Source organism: Orbicella faveolata, unplaced genomic scaffold, assembly GCF_042242905.1.
Source record: "Orbicella faveolata isolate gen_17 unplaced genomic scaffold, um_ofav_v1 contig_1, whole genome shotgun sequence".
NCBI lineage: Eukaryota > Metazoa > Cnidaria > Anthozoa > Scleractinia > Merulinidae > Orbicella > Orbicella faveolata.
In genome coordinates this window covers 26,755,414-26,775,084 of record NW_028301536.1, presented here as the reverse complement: position 1 = coordinate 26,775,084, position 19,671 = coordinate 26,755,414, and the positions used below count along the sequence as shown (strand labels likewise).

At 39.0% G+C, this 19,671-nt stretch overlaps 3 protein-coding genes and 1 long non-coding RNA gene across 4 annotated transcripts; 1 reads left to right on the top strand and 3 right to left on the bottom strand.

Annotated features, from left to right (window-relative positions):
- Positions 1 to 584: 584 nt before the first annotated feature.
- LOC149118565 (uncharacterized) lies at positions 585 to 1,958 on the bottom strand. The gene is made up of 2 exons (XR_016209897.1): positions 1,467 to 1,958; positions 585 to 847 (listed from the first exon to the last, which is right to left on the bottom strand). It is a non-coding gene; the product is annotated as an uncharacterized LOC149118565 (long non-coding RNA).
- Positions 1,959 to 3,893: 1,935 nt separating this feature from the next.
- Positions 3,894 to 6,886, bottom strand: LOC149118564 (uncharacterized). The gene is made up of 2 exons (XM_089298212.1): positions 5,596 to 6,886; positions 3,894 to 4,591 (listed from the first exon to the last, which is right to left on the bottom strand). The coding sequence occupies exons 1-2, from the start codon at positions 5,854 to 5,856 to the stop codon at positions 4,538 to 4,540; spliced, it is 315 nt and encodes a 104-aa protein (XP_089154338.1). The 5' UTR covers positions 5,857 to 6,886; the 3' UTR covers positions 3,894 to 4,537.
- Positions 6,887 to 9,861: 2,975 nt separating this feature from the next.
- Positions 9,862 to 11,439, bottom strand: LOC110061800 (uncharacterized). Its single transcript, XM_020768656.2, has one exon. The coding sequence runs from the start codon at positions 11,041 to 11,043 to the stop codon at positions 10,519 to 10,521; it is 525 nt and encodes a 174-aa protein (XP_020624315.1). The 5' UTR covers positions 11,044 to 11,439; the 3' UTR covers positions 9,862 to 10,518.
- A 970-nt stretch (positions 11,440 to 12,409) lies between these two features.
- Positions 12,410 to 14,343, top strand: LOC110061799 (uncharacterized). Its single transcript, XM_020768655.2, has one exon. It carries the CDS (start codon positions 12,617 to 12,619, stop codon positions 13,535 to 13,537), a length of 921 nt encoding a protein of 306 aa, XP_020624314.2. The 5' UTR covers positions 12,410 to 12,616; the 3' UTR covers positions 13,538 to 14,343.
- Positions 14,344 to 19,671: the final 5,328 nt, after the last annotated feature.

Genomic DNA, 19,671 nt, shown 5'->3' with positions numbered 1-19,671 from the left:
GTAACCGTTAGCATGACATGTCATGGCCGAAATAAGCAAAATAAGGCTCCAGTAGGCTTGATAGCTCAGTCGGTAGAGCACTGCACCGGTATCGCAGAGGTCATGGGTTCGAATCCCGTTCAAGCCTGGATATTTTTCCGGGGTTTAATTTCACAGCTGCTTTAGCTGTGTACATAACTGCGATGATCAATCTTGTCTTCATATCTTTATCCGCAGTTCAAGTATATGATCTTTCATACATTTACTTGTATAATATATACACTTGCTAGCTCTCTTTTCCATAATGAAGTTGTTAATTCAGCTTCTCCACACCACATCAATAGCTAAACTGTGTTATACTCCTTTAGCATTTGCTGTGTAAGCGCGATCCCACAAGCTCATAGCTTTAAAGTTTGGATCTCAATTATGAGAAGCTGACGCAACTGACGCAACTCCGGGAGATTTTTACTTAAGTTTTGCACTGTAATGAATTGTAAGGGTTATTTTCTGTAACAATTATTTTTAGTGGCTGACATTTTGTTACAATTAATTTCTTCCCCTAATTAAAAGTATCGTTCATGCGTGTAAGCATAATAACAGCATCCTTGAAAAAATACGTCTTTATTATAAATAGATATATTAATCTGTTATTCTGTCACATGAAAGGCTCTGTTATAAATATACTGTTAAATAATGTTTCAATTATGTAAGACGTGGCACTGTTCTTTGGAATGTACAAAATGAATACAACGGAACCGCTCGCATGTTTCTTCAGTCTTCATTTTGCTGATCTGTTTCCCGTAATAGTAAACTCTTGATCACGGCTTTGAACTCATGAGTCCACTCCAGATAGTCTCCCACTTTTCGTCTGTTTTTTAAAAAAAGGAAAATTCAGCATTAATGAATGACCACGAAATCTTTTTTCCTATCGAATAACAGTGAGCAATACGACAGTCACTAATCGATATACCGCGTTGTATCGGAACTTCAGAAGTAATTTGTAATTGATGTCTCGTTATTGCGGTTGAACCACATTTTAGTGTGTTAAAATATACCAACACTGCCAAATGAAAAGACCCCGCAGTCCGTATGGACAGCAATGTAAAGCTTGGGCAGGCAGTTAACGCAATGAAGTATACGTTAATTTTTGCATCTACAGTAACTGATGAAAGCATCAATACGAAGAGGTTTGCCACATTTTTTGATTAAAAGGCTGGTTCACGAATCCTATAAAACACGTTTTTCACGTGTTGCCTGCGTGGTAGGCAGGTTTTACCGCACGCGCTCATCTCCATTAACCCGTGTTATTCTATGTGCAAATCCTAAACAACGAAGTTCTCCCGCCTTGCTATTCAGTGACAATATCCGTTAGATTTTGTTTCTTGCTTCTCTAGCACTCCCGAAGCCCAGTGTTTTGCAATGCATCGGTATGGTTGAGGAAGAGCCAAATGTTAAATGCGTAGGGATTTTTTAAGAAAAATGCTCACCTTAGTTCTATGCGTTGATTTGTATTTTTTTAACATCTTCTTTAGATCTGTCACTTTTCTGTTCAGCTCTGTTTCCCGGTTCTCTAGTTTCCGTAGCCTTTTACGCAACCTATCTTCCTCCGCTAATTCCTGCCTCTTTTTGGCAACCTTTAGCTGTTCTCGTCTTGATGAAAGTGTTAAAGCAAATCCTTCACCCGTGTTGCAGAGTGAGGCCATGATGAGAAAAAGGGTATAGGACGCCACCAGAATTGTACTTGCTCTCATTTTCACTTCAGTGTCAAATATGACTTGTATGCTGCAAACAGAGTCCTTATAAACCCAGCAATTCACACAAGTATGACATCAATTACATAAACACGCCTCCTGATCCTCAAAATAGACAATCAACATGACAAAGCAACGTGGAAAGCCTCTTCAGTATTCATGGAACTCATTTGAGTATCAAACCGCCCTAGGGCGCCTGAAAACACCTTTATGCTTCTCGCTATGAAGATTCAAAACAACTTTTTGTTATCAAACGTTCAAACAAAAGGTGACATCAACACAAAACTTTGCTGAAAACGTAACCTTTGAACAAATAGGAAGTCACAAACATCAAAGCTTGTCGTAGTCAAGGAAAAGTTGTTGGTCCATAACGAACTTACACGAGCGTTCAGTCATGAAAAAAAGAAAAAGCTTCTCGACATAAATGGTGCTTCATCTTAAATCTGACCGATGAGCACTTAGAGGTTCATAACATGCATTTTAAAAATGCTTTTAAAGTAGAAACACATTTCATTTATGAGTTATATGAAGGACCAACTATTTAAGAAATGCAGAAAATGTCATTTGTAGGTTCATTTATCACTTTTCATCAGTGCATTTTTAAGAGAAGACACGTACTAGCAAATTACTTGTGCCGAATCTGTAAACAACAAATATAAATATGAATACCAGAAGGCAGTGTTACATTTATAGCAGTTTTATTAACCTCGTATCTTTTTCATTCATAATTTTAAGCTAGGTTAAGGTACAACCCACTTTTTGGAGTGATGCAACTTATGTAGTGTTATAGTCACGTGATGCGAAAAGGCCAATAAAATCAGCAAATGCTTTAATACAGCGCAAAAAAAAATGAATTACTAGGTCATTTGGAACCGATTGACGTCAGGTTTTTTAAGTTTCTTGTGACTTTTGCAATTTGTCTAGCATCTGAAAAAGCTGAACAGAACGAAAGCTCAAAAAGTAGCATGAATTACTATGGAGATTACTGGTCGCTTCTATATGCAAAAATAACGTTTTGAGGCTTTGCGTGAGCGTTTGCTGGAAGAGTCTCTTCTGTTTGGAAAAACAAAGTTATTGAATTTTTAATCAACTGCATGAGAAAGAATTTAAAGTATTTTGCTCGTACGTTGTATAAAAAGTTCACTTATTTGAAGAGCATTATTTTGTTGATGTCGCATTTCCGCCGTCGATTGTAAGAGAACGATTGGTTTCGCTAAACGTAATAGTTAAAATTGGAAATCCAACAGATGCTTCTTCCACATATTGGATGTTCTCATTGCACTATACGATATTCTTTACCTACAGGCTTCCGGTATTGAAAGACTTTTGTACCTTTGACGAATAAAGAGCAATCATTTATGATGTTTTTACCTTTGCACTTCGCAGGGCGGACGTAAAGCGAACTTGTAACAACCAACACTCAGCAAAGTCAAAATCTTGTAGTTAAAAGAACATTCTTTATGCGGTTTGTAGTTCAAGTGTGGGGTTCTGGTTAAATAACCAGAGCCCTCGGAAATCATTGCGAATAAATGATTGTGCTGGAAAGAGTACAGTTCTGCATCACTTTCATCGCCCGCAATTAAAGCCACGACGTATATGGAACTTCGGTGCATGACCTCCGCGAAAATTCTAACTCAATCAGGAAACGGACATTGAAGCAACAGAGAAAATGATCTGATGTAGAAAATTCCTCTTAACCTTGGTGGAAGTAATATTGTTCCTCGTATTCCTAAACAGTTTGCTCAGACCCAAATTAGCATCTTGATTGTCGTTAGGTACTTAACTATTCCGAGCTTAATCTCAAACTTCTCGACCGTTCTGCATTGCCGGTACTTTCTGTGATTCACGCTAGGGGATCCTTGGTTCAGTATAAAACGGGTTAACAAAAGCCAAACTATCTCTCCTGGTGAGTCAAAACTTTAAAAGTAAACTTGAAAAGTATTTGATCGACCATGGTATGTACTGACGCACCAGTTTGATTAATATGCATACCGTGAGCTCTTCACTTCTTTTCAGAGTTAACAAATAACATAGACGGGCCGACGGAGAGGACGTGTCAATTAAATGTCTTAGTTAATGGCTACTTGTCCTTCGTATATATTGATTTTAAGAGTCATTGAAAGTACACTAAAGATCTTAACTGAAAATCAATGAGAGACTCACTTGTCTGCAAGTCAATTGCCAATACCTTTATTTATGTATGGGTTCAGTTTCGCCACTGAATAACCCAAGCGTCAAAAATAACCAATCTGCGTACGCAGTTTGTAAAAAGGTGTACTTATATCTGTGACAAAAAATATTGTTGAACGGCTTCGAGACGTATTCAATGATTAAACGTTTTACGTATTTATAGATGAACAAGATAAATTAACTGACTCTGTAATCGATAGAGATTTGCGCTAATTATTATTATTATTATTTATTTTTTTTTTTTAGCACCAAGATATTAGGCACAACGTTATTTATTTCATCGACCGCGAGCTCGTGAGTTAGTAACGGCTTTTCACATCACGTCTAGGAGAGCCAATATTATGATTTTATCTATATTCAAGTCTCTCCAACTGTCAAAGTCTGGTTCTCTTTACGAGATTGCTCTTGCGTCATGGCACAGATGCAATCCTCTACCTAACAAACTTTCTACGTAACAATCTTGCGGATCTTGTGTCTTGATTTGTAGGATGTCAGGGTGATTTCCTCAGCGCGGTACCATACCGTCAGTTCCGATAAGATATATCCAAGGCAATATGGCTCGGCTTTCAGGGTATCAGTGCTAACTGCATGGCTTGTCGTTCAGCTTTGTCCAAGGATTACCATATGCGTTTCGTTTTGACACCACGGTCTCCATGATCCGTGTTTTTGTCCTGAAAAATAGCAGAACTGACACATTTAACATAACATAACATAGCATAACATAACATAACATAATGTTTTATTCAAGATACAATAATAAAAACAAAATAAGATACATCTTGAAAAGGAAGAAACAGAGGTTGGCCCCATGACGTTTCTCCTTAAAAGAAAGGATTATTCATGACAACAGTTACCCCACGATTGAACTTGTCTGTGTGTTAAAGTTAACGAGGTGTCCACCTGCACGTGCCTGTGCAACGTATTGACAGATTTATTTTTAAACTTTTTGTTTAGATATTATTGAATTTTTCAGCGAGCCACGAGCAGCGAACTGTGAACAATGCTGTAATGCTGCTTTATCTTTTAGATCATTGAGTGATTGCTTGTGAATCGCTTGAAACTCACTTAAAATATAACTTTTTATGGGAACCGACTGCTTTCATTCTTAAGTTCTCGAACAACTGGGTGACTTATAAATTACTGTTCTTTCTTGTCTGTTCATTCCATAGATGTTTACCTGCCGCTTGAGTTATTACAGAAGATAACGTGTTATATGAATTTACTTCGCTTTGTCATAAAAAGCTAAAGCCGACGTTGTTTGAGTTATGTTTGTTTGTTTCCGTGTTCTAACAGTTGCGAACATCCAGCTTGATAAGACGATTAACAACTTGTCTTGAGCTGCGAGGCGTTCGAAGTAGTTATTATTCCGCATGGGCCGAAAGTATCGATAAAATTTCCATAATCCCGTAAGCAATGAGATGCACATTGGGTTAGAGCTAAGTCTTTCACAGCGAAAAAGATGTCACTTTCAAGCTGATCTCTCCAATCAGTGCAAAAAAAAACTAAAAGTAAATTTGAGTGTAACACCGATTTCATCCTAGACGTGATAAACAGTTCATTATCGACGCTCATAAACGGAACAGTCACTTAGCTGTATTAGCCTTCTAGTTCTGAATTAATTATTCTCTTTATTATGCTGTAAGTCTTATGTCTACACACCAGACTCGCTACTTACTTTCTTTGAAAACCGTGCTAACCACCGTTTGAGTTCCTTACGCTTCTTTCTCTCTAACTGCTTTTGTTGTTTCCTCTTGCGATTCCTGTTCCTTCGCTTTTTTTCTCCGCGCCTTTTCAGCTTTCGGTCGTGTCCCTTCCGTTGGAGGTCTCTTACTTTGCCGTGAGTAAGAACGAAAATGACACCGTGACTTTCTTCAGGGAACGACAACAATATCAGAATGACTGACGCAAAAACGAGTAGCAGCGTAGACGTCTTCATGGCGAGGAGTTGAACAACGACGGTCAAAACGACGGACACGGTTCCGCACAATGTTCAATAGAAGCAATTGCCTTGCCACTTCTTTGCTTTGTTATTTAAGCTGTGATTCCGTCTTAATGGACCGCTATTAAGAATATTGCTGCCAGTGGTAAGTGTGTTTGTTGACCGCTGGGAACTTTCTTTCTACCGCCACAATTACCTGGTTGGACTGATGTATGCGGTGGGAAATAGAGCATTATAGCGTCACAAGTGAAATTATCAAGGAATTTCAGGTATGCCATGAAGAGACTAAAAGGATAATATATTTAAGAGCCTTGAGGCAAACAACTCGATTTGTAGCGTTTATTTCGATGTTGTTTTCGATAGAATTCTTCTAACAGCTCTGTAATTTTAACAATTTGCCTAAGTGTATTTTTATGAAATATTGTCAACACCTTGTTAAAAGGATAATAAATCTCTTGGTAATCGCCAATGAACTGTGTTGTGATGTAGTGTTTACAAAGTGTTAATAAACTTGAGACCTTGAAGGTGTTTGCTGATGCAGAACTCTGAGGTATTCAGGCTATACAAGCCAACTTCTTTATATGTCAATAGAAACACAAAAAATGCGATGGTTAAGTTTCTTTTATCTCACTAAAATTTTCTTTTTTTGGAAGCCCAGTTTTACAAATGAAAAGTTGTTGTTAGTGATCACGTTACAGGCATACTTTTAAAAAAACAAAACACCGTCATCTCCCTTGAGATAACTTCCGTACACTTATGAAAAGGAAGAAACGGGCTTAACTAGCCTATTAAAATAACTGCTCTCTTCCTTTAGAATGACTTCGTCGATTATTCGCTTGCTTCATCCCCACTCAGCTCTGCTGAAGTTGCCAAATTCGTGAATCCGTGGGTGCTAAGTTTGTTTTCAGAACAACAGACAGCCAAGGGCGGTTCCAAAGTACAAGAAGGTCAAAAACACTCCACTGTCTGCACCGCAATCATCGTCATTATCATTTCCTTTATGTGCTCGAACACGATAGAGTATTATAATAACACTGCTTTTTGAGAGAGCGGAATTGCGGTCCGTGCTCTCAAAGAAATGAATTCTAAGTATGCAACAAGGCATTGTCAGGCCCTCTGAAACACGGCGCCAATAAGGTCAACAGAAACTCAGAGAAAATTACAACTACTCAAGAAATGTTTTATTTCTTCCCTGCAGGTTTACCTCTGTAGAAAGCAGTTTTTGGTCAGAAGAAAGATATACCTTTGAGAAACATCTGTGACATCATAATGTCATCTATCATTAAATTCCTTTTTCAAAGTAAAATTACAGTAGCAATATCATGACGTAAAATAACAGGTTGATCTGGGATTTTTTTAATGAATAACTTTCTCTTATGGACTAAAAGAACATTTCCAAGTAGTTGTCGTCAACGTTTGTCATTCTGTACAACTATTATATGTCTGGATCGTTGATATCTATATACTAGTGCAAAGTTTTTTTTTTTTTTCCAAACTTCAGGCAATTCAAACTAAGGTGTTAAATGATGTGAGACAATTGAACTCGGAAACTACCAAAAGTCACGAAAGGCGCGTTGATTTGGGCGGTACGGTATCTTGATCATCAGCCATTCTTCAAACAAGACAGCGGAATATTACAAAAACCGTGATGACGTCTTGTGGTCAATCGTGTAATAATGACAGTGAGTTTGAAATATTTACGAAAAAGCCTTTTATTCCTCCTACATGTACCAAGCAGTTCAAAAAACGAAATGTCTACAGACTTGACTTCATTAATCACCAAATCAATAACTTAATTCGCAAAGATTCAAATACTGTTTCCTGCGTGTAATAATATTTGATGATAACGTCATAGAAAGTGCTAGAACGCGAAAAAAGTCACCTAGTATCCACCCACCGCGAATACTGTTTACCGACTTGGAGATGCGTAGGTAACTGTTATTACTGGTGGTTTGAACGGTAATATTCCACAGTTCTCTCAAAATAGGAAAAAACAGCGGGAATGAAACGTGCTTCTACCAGAATATTTTATATGACTTATATTATACTTAGTAACTCACAGTTTGCAGAACTACCCAAATTTTCGAATATATCCGAACATAGACAATGTGAATCAGTGTCACTTCACTTTTGTTTCGTAATTCCCGCGTGAGGGGAGTAGTCAAAATATTCCTCCTCTTTTGCTCACTGAGCTCTGTGATTAGTGTTTTGTGATACTTGGTCTGGCTAAATTCTACATGCTCTATAATTTAATTTTAGGAGGCGCGGTGGCCTCATGGTTAGCGCGCTCGACTCCGCATCGAGCGGTCCAGGTGCGAGCCCTGGCTGGAGACATTTAGTTGTGTTCTTGAACAAGACACTATGGACAGGACACTTAACTCTCACAGTGCCTCTCACCAACCAAGTGTATAAATGGGTACCGGAGATTTTAATGCAGGGAACAGGGTGTAACCTTGTGATGAACTAGCATCCAATCTATGGTGAAGTAGAGATCTTCCTGGTCGCTTCATGCTAGAGAAACCGGGATAAGCTCCGGCCTGAAGGTCCACTTGGCTCGTATGCAGTCTCAGTACCTTACCTATTTTAGCTTTACAATTTAAGGAGTCATAACTGCCACGTTTTTCCGGCTCACGTTTTCCTGCGCTTGGCACTGGTTGCATGCCTTTGTTTTGTGTTCTGATTGGTTTATTTCGCTGTTTGTGTTTCTCGTGTTTGACCAGATGCCATTGTTTTGATTTTTAATTACCGTATTAGATAACAGTGAGTGGCACAACCCTGAAAATCTTTTGGAACAATAGTTTGAAGAGCTATAATAGCCCAGAGTTTTCAGTTCTCGTCAACTTCATAACAGTGTCCTCGCCAGTTCCTTTAAAACATTTTCCGTTTGTACAGCCAATATTGCAAATTGCACTTATGTGACTCAAAGAATGTTGAAATACGTGAAATCTTAAAAACAAATGCAATATCCAATGTAAGTAACACCTTTTAAGAGAGTATGAGTCGTGCAAATTTTTGTTGATTGAGTTGCACAAAATTCCAATTGAAATTCACTCAACTTTAGAAGACATGAAAAAATACTGGACTGCACGGCCTATGCAGCATTTCTTGTTTTTCTTCGTGTATAATTCCGATTTAAGACGAATGGCAGTTTAAATTCAATATTAATAATGAGTGTTTCCGTCTAGTGACCAGGAGAGTTTTATTTTTTTTCATAATGAACATTTCAGTTTCAGTCCTGTGCATGATGTGTATCTCAGCGCAGTAATTTTCCATTTTGTATTTTAACTCGAGACAGGATGACTCTCTTCCATCAGAACACCAAAATAATTTCACACACACAAAAAGACACAACACAGCCTACGCTCATACTCCGAGGAAATTGAAAACACAACAATCAGCGGTCATTTTGCATTTGTGTTTGAGTAAAGCTCGGGCAGGGAAATCACGTGATTATCGTTACGTCATCGTTTACGAAAAGCTTCGTTTTCAAAATGTTTTCCGTCCACACTAAGACGCAAAGCCGGCGTTTTTCAAATTCCTCCGTTTTGAAGAGCGTTTTCGAAAAACTCCGTTTTTCGTGACGGATTATTGTGGATGAAAGGCCTAACCGGAGAAATAAAGCGCGTAGAATGGATAGAGCCTAAACCCCGAGGGGGCGAGAATGGCGGGCGGAGTTATTCCCAGACAGGTGCTTAGAGAGTGGGCTCCACAGTTAATTGAACTGTCATTATCTGCATCTTAAATGATCTTAAGACGGAGATCCCGTGATAACATAAAAATACAATTATAAAAGTGATGTTTCATTTGTCCTAAGTATAGATTTCTCACGACAGTCGAATGATAATGCGACGTCAGAGTCATATGACTTCCTTCGTTTTTACAACTTCCTCGTACGTCATGGCGTTTTGTTTTTGCCCATTGGTTGCTATGCGATTTTATTGCACCCTTGAATTGTCAATAAAACATCTTTATCCCACGCCGCTCTAAATCAGTGTTAAAACATGGAGTGAACTCAATCTCTGTTTTAATGATCAATAAATTATTTCGTCAGAAAGGTTTGATTCGGCCGATTAGCGAGTCGACAAACGTGTCGAGGCGTGAAAATTGACGCAAACATGGTAATTAAGCCAACGAAAAATCAGTATAAATTTACCTAGGAACGACGGAGTTCTTGACAATTATTGTCTCTAACTTTGATATGCTAAAACGTATTATCAGGATGTCTTACGTTGATTCACGAACACTTTATGTAGTCTACGATGGGAAGTGTTATAAACGGTTCATTAGGTGGTACAAATGCTTTATTTTGGATCCAAATCAACTGGTTACATCCTGTCTAGCCATACACTGTCCGTTAATGTATCATCTAGACGTTGAGAGACTGTACGTATGTATTATTCTCTTGTTTAAATATCGGCGTCAAATACCCGGGCATTAGTTGATCCACTCTCAGTACTCATCATTAATTGTACATTGTCTGGGACGCTTTCGTTTTATAGTCACTCAGTTAGACTGGATCAACAATTGAACGCTTAGGGGAAAGCTTCGATTTCGTCTCATTCTTGTAACTTCTGAAGTTGAGCGGGAGACCCTGAACGGGCTGGTCGGTGAGTAAACCTGTTAAAACTGGTTTGCTGGCTTTGATGCCAGCATCAAAGCTTACTTTGGACTTTTCGAATGTACACTTGGCGATTGATTGCCCATACTGAGTTGCGCACTGCTTGTAGTTCGCACTGTCCAACTACTTAGCATTGTCAATTTTGTCTTTAATCCAGTGGCTATTTTCTCCCGTTTTTCCAACCGTTCCCTTAGCACTTCATTCCTATGCATGACCTCCTGCCGCAGTTTGATGTATTTCTCAATCTCCTCCCTCACCAGTCCGATGACAGCCTCTTTAACACGCAAACGATCCATCATTTCTTGGATCGCGTTCTCGCATCTTTGATTGAGCTGCTCCTTTTCAAATCTCAGTTTCTCTGCCTGAAGCGAGAGAGTGTCTTGGAAGTCTTGGGAGTTCTTTAATGCGTTGTTTTTCTTGGCGAGCTTTGCTTTCAGTTCATCTATTTCGTGGTACGCCCTGGCGACTTCGTTCATGATGTCGACTTTACTCTTCTCAAGTGAAAGCAGTGTGTCACCATTTTCTTTCATTATTCTATGCTGCTGACTCAATGTTGTTTTCTTCATCGTTTTAATTCATGACAAAAGCTCTAGTGGTTTTTAGAAAAGCATTCACAGCTTTTTGTTTTCGTTTATAAAGTCGGGAGGTTGTGGTTTCTCAGCAGCTTCGTTCGTAAAACCTTGCTACTGACCAGTGATATATTGCTATATTGTGCGTTGACCTCTGATTTCAGGACTCCTTATCACCAACGACTGCAGAAAAGAATCTATAAAGTCATTCCACTTACAACTGCAATAAATGGTCCATTAGCTCACACTTAAATCTTCTTATTGGACTACAAAACACTCTCTACAGCTGTCCCTACAAAATCTTAATCCCCGGAGAAAAGCTCTTAGTTTGTGCCATGTGTTTGTTTTTCCACAATGCCATGACACCATGTTAATTCTCCCATGACGAATATACAAACAATAAATATACAAACAATATAAATATAGATAAATATACAAACAATATAGCTGATGTGTTTGTTGAACTTGCCTTCCATTTAGTCGAAACATCATCATCTGTTATTCTAGTCCGCGAGAAAGTGTTATTCTTCCCGAGCTTGGTTTACCACTATCCCTGTTGTTAACAACGTTTGGGTAATTTGTTTTCGTTTGTACGTTGCTGTGACTAACAAAAGTTTCCATAATTGAACGTTAATTAAAAAGTTCATATCGTACACGTGAGTTTTGTTTCGGCTTGCGGAGTTGATTTGGTGTCTCATGTAAACTGTGCAAAACGTACATATAAAGCGTTTTGAATGTATGACTTCTTGTACAAAGTACTGAACAGTTTTGGAGTGTGTATAGCAGCACGTTTCGCTTAACATTTCCTGATAAAAACGATTGTAACATTTGACCAGCCAATCAGCTCCGCGGCTTACTGGGGGGCATATAACATAACGGAATTTAAATTATGCAATCAATACGTCTGGTGTTAAATAAAGTATTTGTTTGACGAGACAGGTTGATTTCACCTTGGAGTTATTGAGCCCAACCACACTAGAGTGTTATGAAATGCTACAGCTTCGTTTTGTGTAAGCTTAAGACGTGACTAAGACTCGAGTAAGACTGAACATCGTTGTTGCATGCTAGTCGTGCCCCAATTTACGAATACCAATAAGGTGGACATTGACACGAGATTTGTCAACCTGATAGCCGGTGAAGTACGATTTCAAGATAATAACAGTTACGAACATTTATCGTGTTGGCTACAAAATGACAACAAATCTCATATCACTCAAACTGACTTGTCATTCTTTTGAAGCTTTTGGAGTGAAATTAATTCTTTTGTGATGCCCTGCTCAATAAATTGACGTCTATACGTGTTAATTACATGCGATATTTTCTTAAGAAGTAAACATTATTGTCTTTTTGTGGCGTTGCCAACGTAGAACAGAAAGTGAAAATTGCTTGCAGTGTTACAACACGGACCAAACAGCCACGAAATGAGTGTTCATATCGATTCATAACTGGATTTCAATTATCGAGTGACTGCGTAAAGGTCACTACACATAAACAGCGCTTACCTGCTGCTATTTATAAATTCAGGCAGTATTTAACAACGTGTTGTAAATCATCATCAAGCGATTCCAATATGGCAACAGAGGAAATGGTAACTTCTTTGCCCTTTGTAAAGCAAGAGGACAATTACAAAGTTAGTGACTTCTTATCTAAGGACAGACCAACAGAAAGTAAGACTTACCTCGAGAAAAGTTTGATGTGGGAAGTTGCGGACGGCATCGAGTGGGTCGAACCAGAGATAATTAATGTGAAAAGTGCAGATCACAGGAAAGTTGCTCTTCCCGACACATCTACAGCAACCAAAACCAGGCGGCCTAAAGATCAGAGTCACGGCAAAGATGACATGAAACTTCCAAAGAATGCGAGCAAATCTCTAGAATTAAACACTGCTTCTTTAGATCATCCTTATCGCAATCAGGCAAATCAACTCACGACGACCGAACTGCCAAGAATGCCGCTTATACGACAGCGAGCAAGGTCCTTTACCGAACCCGGCATGCCGTCTTCTCTTGAGGACACCGATACTCCTCAAGGTAAACTGTTTCGCCAAAACCTCAGCTTAATTTATCGTCAAAAGAAAGAAATAGGAAAGCTAGAGTATGACAACGTGGCATCAAGACAGACATTACAAGAAGCCCATGATCTGATTGGAAATCTTAAGGAAAAGATTGAAAAAAGAAATAGATACATCAGGGAGAGAAATAAAAAAGAAGGAGACATCGCCCGTGTAGTGGAGACTTTAAGAAGAGAAAGGGACGAAAAGCTCATAGAATATAAGCTGATAATGAAAAAAATGAACGAAGCTCTCGCTTTAAAAGACAAAACCTTGGAGAATACAGAAGAGGAAAGGACACAAGTCGAGACTCTTTACCAAAAACAATTAAAGGAAAATACCGATCTGATGAAAAAAATAGAAGCCAGAGAAAAACAGATAAAACAATTGAAAGAAAAGACGGAAAAAGCAAAGAGGTGGAAAGATGATGTCCGAAGCTAAGTCCACTAGTAAGCCTTGTCAAGTGGTGCCACGTTTTAATTGTAGATTTTCCTTTTGCTTCGATTACATGATGTCAATGATCACATATGTAAACTGTATTTTGAAGGTGCTTTCAGCTTCTTCCTTGTACCTCAACTCCTCACACGCAAAACTAAAGGCGGTTTATTTATAGCACTGCACCTAAATCATAAATGACTTTTAAATGTTCAATATGTATATTAAGGGATTAAGGCTTAACATACACCTTCATTTCACCAAAACAACTTAAAAGATTATAGGATTAGTGGTTTAACATACACTTTCATTTCATCAAAACAACTTAAAAGATTATAGGATTAGTGGTTATCAAGATCTCTTGTGGTTTTCATTGATTGGCAAAAGTTTTACGTTCGTTGTTATCATTTTGATCACTTTTCGACAGAATGATCGATAGCCTGGGCGAGTCTTGACGCGCTAGTGTTTATGGTACAGCTCGGATCCTTATTGAGGCCCTATGTGCCATTGGGCATTCCCGGATTGAGTGATTGGGCTTGGGCTTTGATAACTGGAGGAATACCAGTTACTACAGATCAGAAACATTTCGGAGAGTTAATATAGAATATGTGTATTGCCTGCAAATAGAATTTTTGTATTTTCTCTCCTTGAATTTCTGTTACAATAATATTGAGTTACACTGGTTATTGGGGAGGAGCCAATGATGGTTATGTCAACCCCCTCCAATTACTACAGATCAGAAACATTTCGGAGAGTTAACATGACATAAAATATTGCCGGCAAATAAAATTTTTCTATCTCCTCTCCTTGTATTCTTGTTTCAATCATATTGAGTTGCACTGGTTCATGAGGAGGAGTCAACAATGGTTATGTCAACCCACTTCCATGTTGTGTGCAGGTAACATGTTCAAGCAAACCATGTGCTTGCCATTTCCCCGATTTATCTACGGTGACAAGAAGAGTCTTGCAAAAAATAACACGAGACCAGAAATTTTCGTATCCGCACTTCTAAGGAGCCACATTACGGTTTGCCCATCTTGAAAAGTTTACTCTAAATCATTCAAGTACATTGTTCGTAACCGTGTTAATCTTCTCCATCCTTAACCATCCTTGTTCCTCTATAGATTATTATCTCTTTGGCTTTTCTCCATCTCAGAAAAATTCTATTTTCAGGTTTCCTTCAATTTAAAGATAACGTGGCCAAAATAAATCAAAATCTCGAGACTGAGCTCCTTTAAGATCTCAACACGAAAATACTTCTATCCCAAAACCGGGTCATTGATGGCAATCACGTCTCATGATGTATCACTTAGCCCGTATGTATGTATGTATGTAGGTAGAATGTTTGTATTGCCGGACATATGACGCTATCATATTCGGAAATAATATATAGATTTAGCCAAGCCTAAAAGCGGAGCTCCTGGGCAGCTTTGTTCTAAACCCGATTAAGCTAAGCCAGGATAAGCGATAATTTTGATTTGAGTTTTGTAACTTAGCGGTAAGGTTTTCTGTTTATATTTCTGACCTTCTGTTTTGATTTTGAATAATCTCAAGCCCTACCCCTAAAGCAGTGAAAAACACTTGTATAGACGGTAAATTTATACTTTGGTTAACTTTTAATCCTGGGTTAGCGTTAACCCAATTTCCGAACAACCCAGGCCTAATTACAACAAATTAACTTGATATGAGACCGCAACCCAATCGAAAACATGTACTTGGCCAGCGGTTAACTTACGAAACCACATGACCTTGATGAGCCATAAACCTGAGCCCGCTATATGGTCACATGATACTGGTCGGCGGATACCTTGTTTTGACAGGTGCTTATTGACCATAACATGGATGTCAAATATCAAAGACGTACGCTGTAAACCAAGACTTCGTATTAGCTGGAGTATGCGCGACGTCGTCGTCGTAGTTAGGCGCACGCGCCCGCGATCCATGCCGCTAGCCTTGTTGACCATGAAAAAAGAGTTGCATGGATCTCTCTTTCTATGCATGCATATGGTTCTGTTACTATAGTTATGGTGCTAAGCTTGGCGGCTCTTCGGGCCAACGGAGCTCCGCTAATATAGCCGCCATCTCAAAGTCCAACATCTCAGGTCTAAGAACGTTGTTCCTAGCTCCTTGCTAGTTTTTGTCTTTACATCAGCAGAGTCTACAATCGCCTGAAACTTTATCTCTCGATATTAGAATCCCATCTCTTTCACGGATTAAAAAGAGGGTGATGTCAAACAACAGTCATGTCTACGGCCGCCATCTTGAAAGGAAGTGCAACTTTTCTGGTCTAATAAGTTTTTATGTAGTACCTTGGTAGTTTTTGTTTCGATATCACGAAAAAAAAATTCGACGTAAAACTTCGTCTCTGGATGGTAGGATCCCATCTCTTCAACGGGTTGAAAAGAGGATGAAGTACAAACAACAACCGATGTTTCACATCATCCTTTTTTCCATGTTGATCTAATATGGCCGTCTTCATGAAACGAAGCCCAACATCTCAAGTCTAATAACGTTTTTCTTAGTATTTTGGTAGTTTTTTCTTTACATCAAGACAGTCTACTGTCGCCTGAAACTTCATCTCTCAATATTAGAATCCCATCTCTTTAAGGGGTGAAAAGAGGATGAAGTTCAAAGAACGGACATGTTTGTGTACTATGGCCGCAATCTTGAAATTTTTGTGGTCTAATAACATTTTATGTAGTTAGCTTGGGATTTTTTTTGTGGATAGATCATTTCTGGATTTAGCCAAGCCTAAAAGCAGAGCTCCTGGGTCGGGTTGTTTAAAGACTGATTAAGCTAACACAGGATAAGCGAGAGTTTTGATTTGAGTTTTGCAAGGTTGATGAGTTTTTGTGAGGTTTTCTGTTTATGTTGTTTGGCCTTCTGTTTTGAGTTTGAATGATCTCAACTGAACCACAAACCAAGCCCATGACTCAAAAGCAGTGAAAAACAGTTGTATCCAAGAAAAAATTATACTTCGGTTAACTTTTAATCCTGGGTTAGCGTTAATCCCCTTCCGAAAAGCCTGGCCCTCATCGACGCCCAAATAAACCTGACATCAGCCCGCGATCCTATCGATAGTCAGTACTTGATCAGCGGTCAATAACAAAAAAACATGACCCCGATGAGTTCCTAACCTGAGCCTGCGATATGGTCACCTGATACTGGTCAGTGGATAGCTTGCTTTAACATAACAGGTGTCAATAGCTGGTTTTCACATGACGTCACTAAAATTCCAACTACAAAACTATTGATTTTCCTGAGATTTTCCTTCAAGATGTATAAGAGCAGCTGAAAAGTAGAATTCATACAAATTTTCGCTCCGAATGGGTTCTTGGTTTTGTGATACATTACGCTTGAATTTCTAAGCTTTTGCGTGACGCAGCATTTACATGACGACCTAGAGAGCTGTCATGATGGTTAAAAAAGTGACTTATTTCGGGGAATTTGGCTATCTGAACAGTTCATGTCTTAGAAAAAGTATTATTTTAATGTTTTAGAGTTCCTCGAGGGATAAATTCACGCTTTTGTAGCAAAACCCAGTGACAGATGTTTCTGTTGGTTTCCGGCCGTCATGGTGGTACCCATACGGATGGGCACCAGCATGGCGTCTCCATACAAATCTCTATAAATTTGGGTAAAAATTTCTCCGCATATCTTGCATAAGAAAAATTGCTGTGACCAGAATCTTGGCGAAAGTCTTTGCATATTTACTCTCTTTCATTTCCCAGATTCTGTTTTGATTTTTATTTTGATCTATTTTAAATGGCGTGACACTGAAAACCAGCAATTGACCATAACATGGATGTCCAATATCAAAGACATATGCTGTAAACTAAGACTGCATGACTTGGTATTAGCTAGATGGCCACCCGTGTTGTGTGACGTCGTCGTTTAGCACACGCGCCAGCGATCCATGCCGCTAACCAGGTTGACCATGAAAAAAGAGTTACATGGGTTTCTATTTCTATGCATGCATGTGGTTATCTTGTCTCCAAAGGTTTTAAAAGCCTGGTTTACACTGCGACATAAGCATAATCACAAGCATAAACATAAGCATGACGAACGTTCACACTTAACTTGTTGCATAAGCACAAGGAAAGTGACATATGCAAGCGCAATGAGCTCCAGAATGAAGCCGCGAAAGTATGGGACGAGCCACGTTTCAAAATGGCTTCACGTTTTCACCGCTTGTGTAACTTCATCGGTGCCTCCGCCAGATTGTTTTTCACCCTCGATTTTCTTCTTATCACGGCTGTATTTATTTCTGAGATTTCTGAAGAGTGTGGGAGAGGGCAATTTACTGATGTTAAAACTTGCATTTCAAATGACCCTGGCAAGAACACACCTGAATAATGTTCACCTACCAGTGCTAACACCAACCGCTTCTGCAACATCTTTCGGACAAAGCTTTTTTCGTTTGTTTCCTTGAAATCATCTGAGGATTCATCCTAGAGGCAGGGATCATTGCGAACAGTACTCTCAGACGCCATTTTGGACCTTGGAGTAGCACTGGACACTATTAACTTGAATATCCGCTGGCATCAAACACAGATGCTCCTTGGGATTTTGCTTATGCTCACGTTACACCCGGTTTACAAACTTACTTTAGCGACGTAAGCATAAGCATAAGCGTAAGAAAATGGAAAACATCCCTGTTTCTTATGCTTATGCTTATGTCACTCCCGGTTTACACTGCTTATGCTTATGCGTATGCTTATGCTTATGTTCATGTTTGTACTTATGCTTATGTCACAGTATAAACCAGGCTTTAGTTTCATTAGATATATCGCCCTCTCAGATATTATGTCCTTTCGACAGGGTTTGCTTTTTTTAACTGAGCACATGTGAATTTCAAAGCTTTAAAAATTGCATTAAAATTAAACCCGATAAGGCTGTCGCGTAGGTCAAAAGATGACTAATCCTTTAAATTTTTGCTAACTTAACAGTCCTTGGATTAACTGAAGTATTAATTTCAATGAAGGGGCTAGAGCAATAGCGTTTCGTTTTAATAGCAAAACAGATGTTTTTGTTACATTACGGTCGCCATGCTGGTGCCCTCCGAGAGACACCAACTTCTCGTCTCCGTGCAAAGCTCTTTAAATTTACTTTTAGCCATAGCCCCCTGGGGATGCTGGGGCCGGGAGCTCCATAAGGCCCGTGCACACGTATCCGAATATTTTTGAATCCGCAACTTTTTCTTTCCGGATACGGCTTCCGTCCACACGCATCCGGCGAATTCCACAGCGAATTCGGATATTTTTAATCGGCTCTCCAGAGTGGAAAAAATAAATCGCAACGAATCCGATAACGTGTGGACTTTGAATCCGGATATTTTTTGAATCTGATAACGTAGTAAAATCGTGTCCAGTCTCTTACCGAATAATAAACCAATATGCCGGCACAACGTGTAGGCCTAGTTTCTCTAGAGTGAATTCGGATACCATCGGATCCATGTGGACAGGCGAATTCGATTTGAATACGCTACGTGTGGAAGGGGAAATTTTTGAATCCGGAAAGAAAAAGTTGCGGATTTAAAAACATCCGGATACATGTGGACGGTGCCTAAATTAGGATCAATGTTTCTCCGAATAACTCACGTATAAAAAATTGAACAGACTAAATTCTTGGCGAGGTTGTTTATATATCAGTCATCTATCCCATATCACATTCCTGACCTAACTCATTGAATGGTTACCATCATACTTATTTTGACTTGACAGTCAAAACCAGCGATTTCAGTATCGGACAAAGTAACTGATTCTTTACACGGAAAAATGAGGCTTCCTTGTTTTCTTTGCAGATTGTTGACCTGTTGGGCATGGAAATTTCCGTTTGCAACCATGAATCACCGACGTGTTTACTAAATATCTGATAATGATGCTTTGCAGTGTGGCTAATTTTGGGTACTTTAAAAGTCCCAAAAAGTTAAAAATACAGCTAGCGTATCAGTTTAGTCTTGGAAGCTCACTTCTATTTCAGTTAAGGAAGGTATCCGGTCAAGTTGCCTACGTTCAATCTCGCCTACACCACCTTGGTTAACTCGCCTACAGACGATCTGTTATTGATTGTAGATGGGGTACGCCAGCGTTTCCTACGTTTTCCAGAACTCATATTAGCTGCAAAGTAAACCCAAGGAT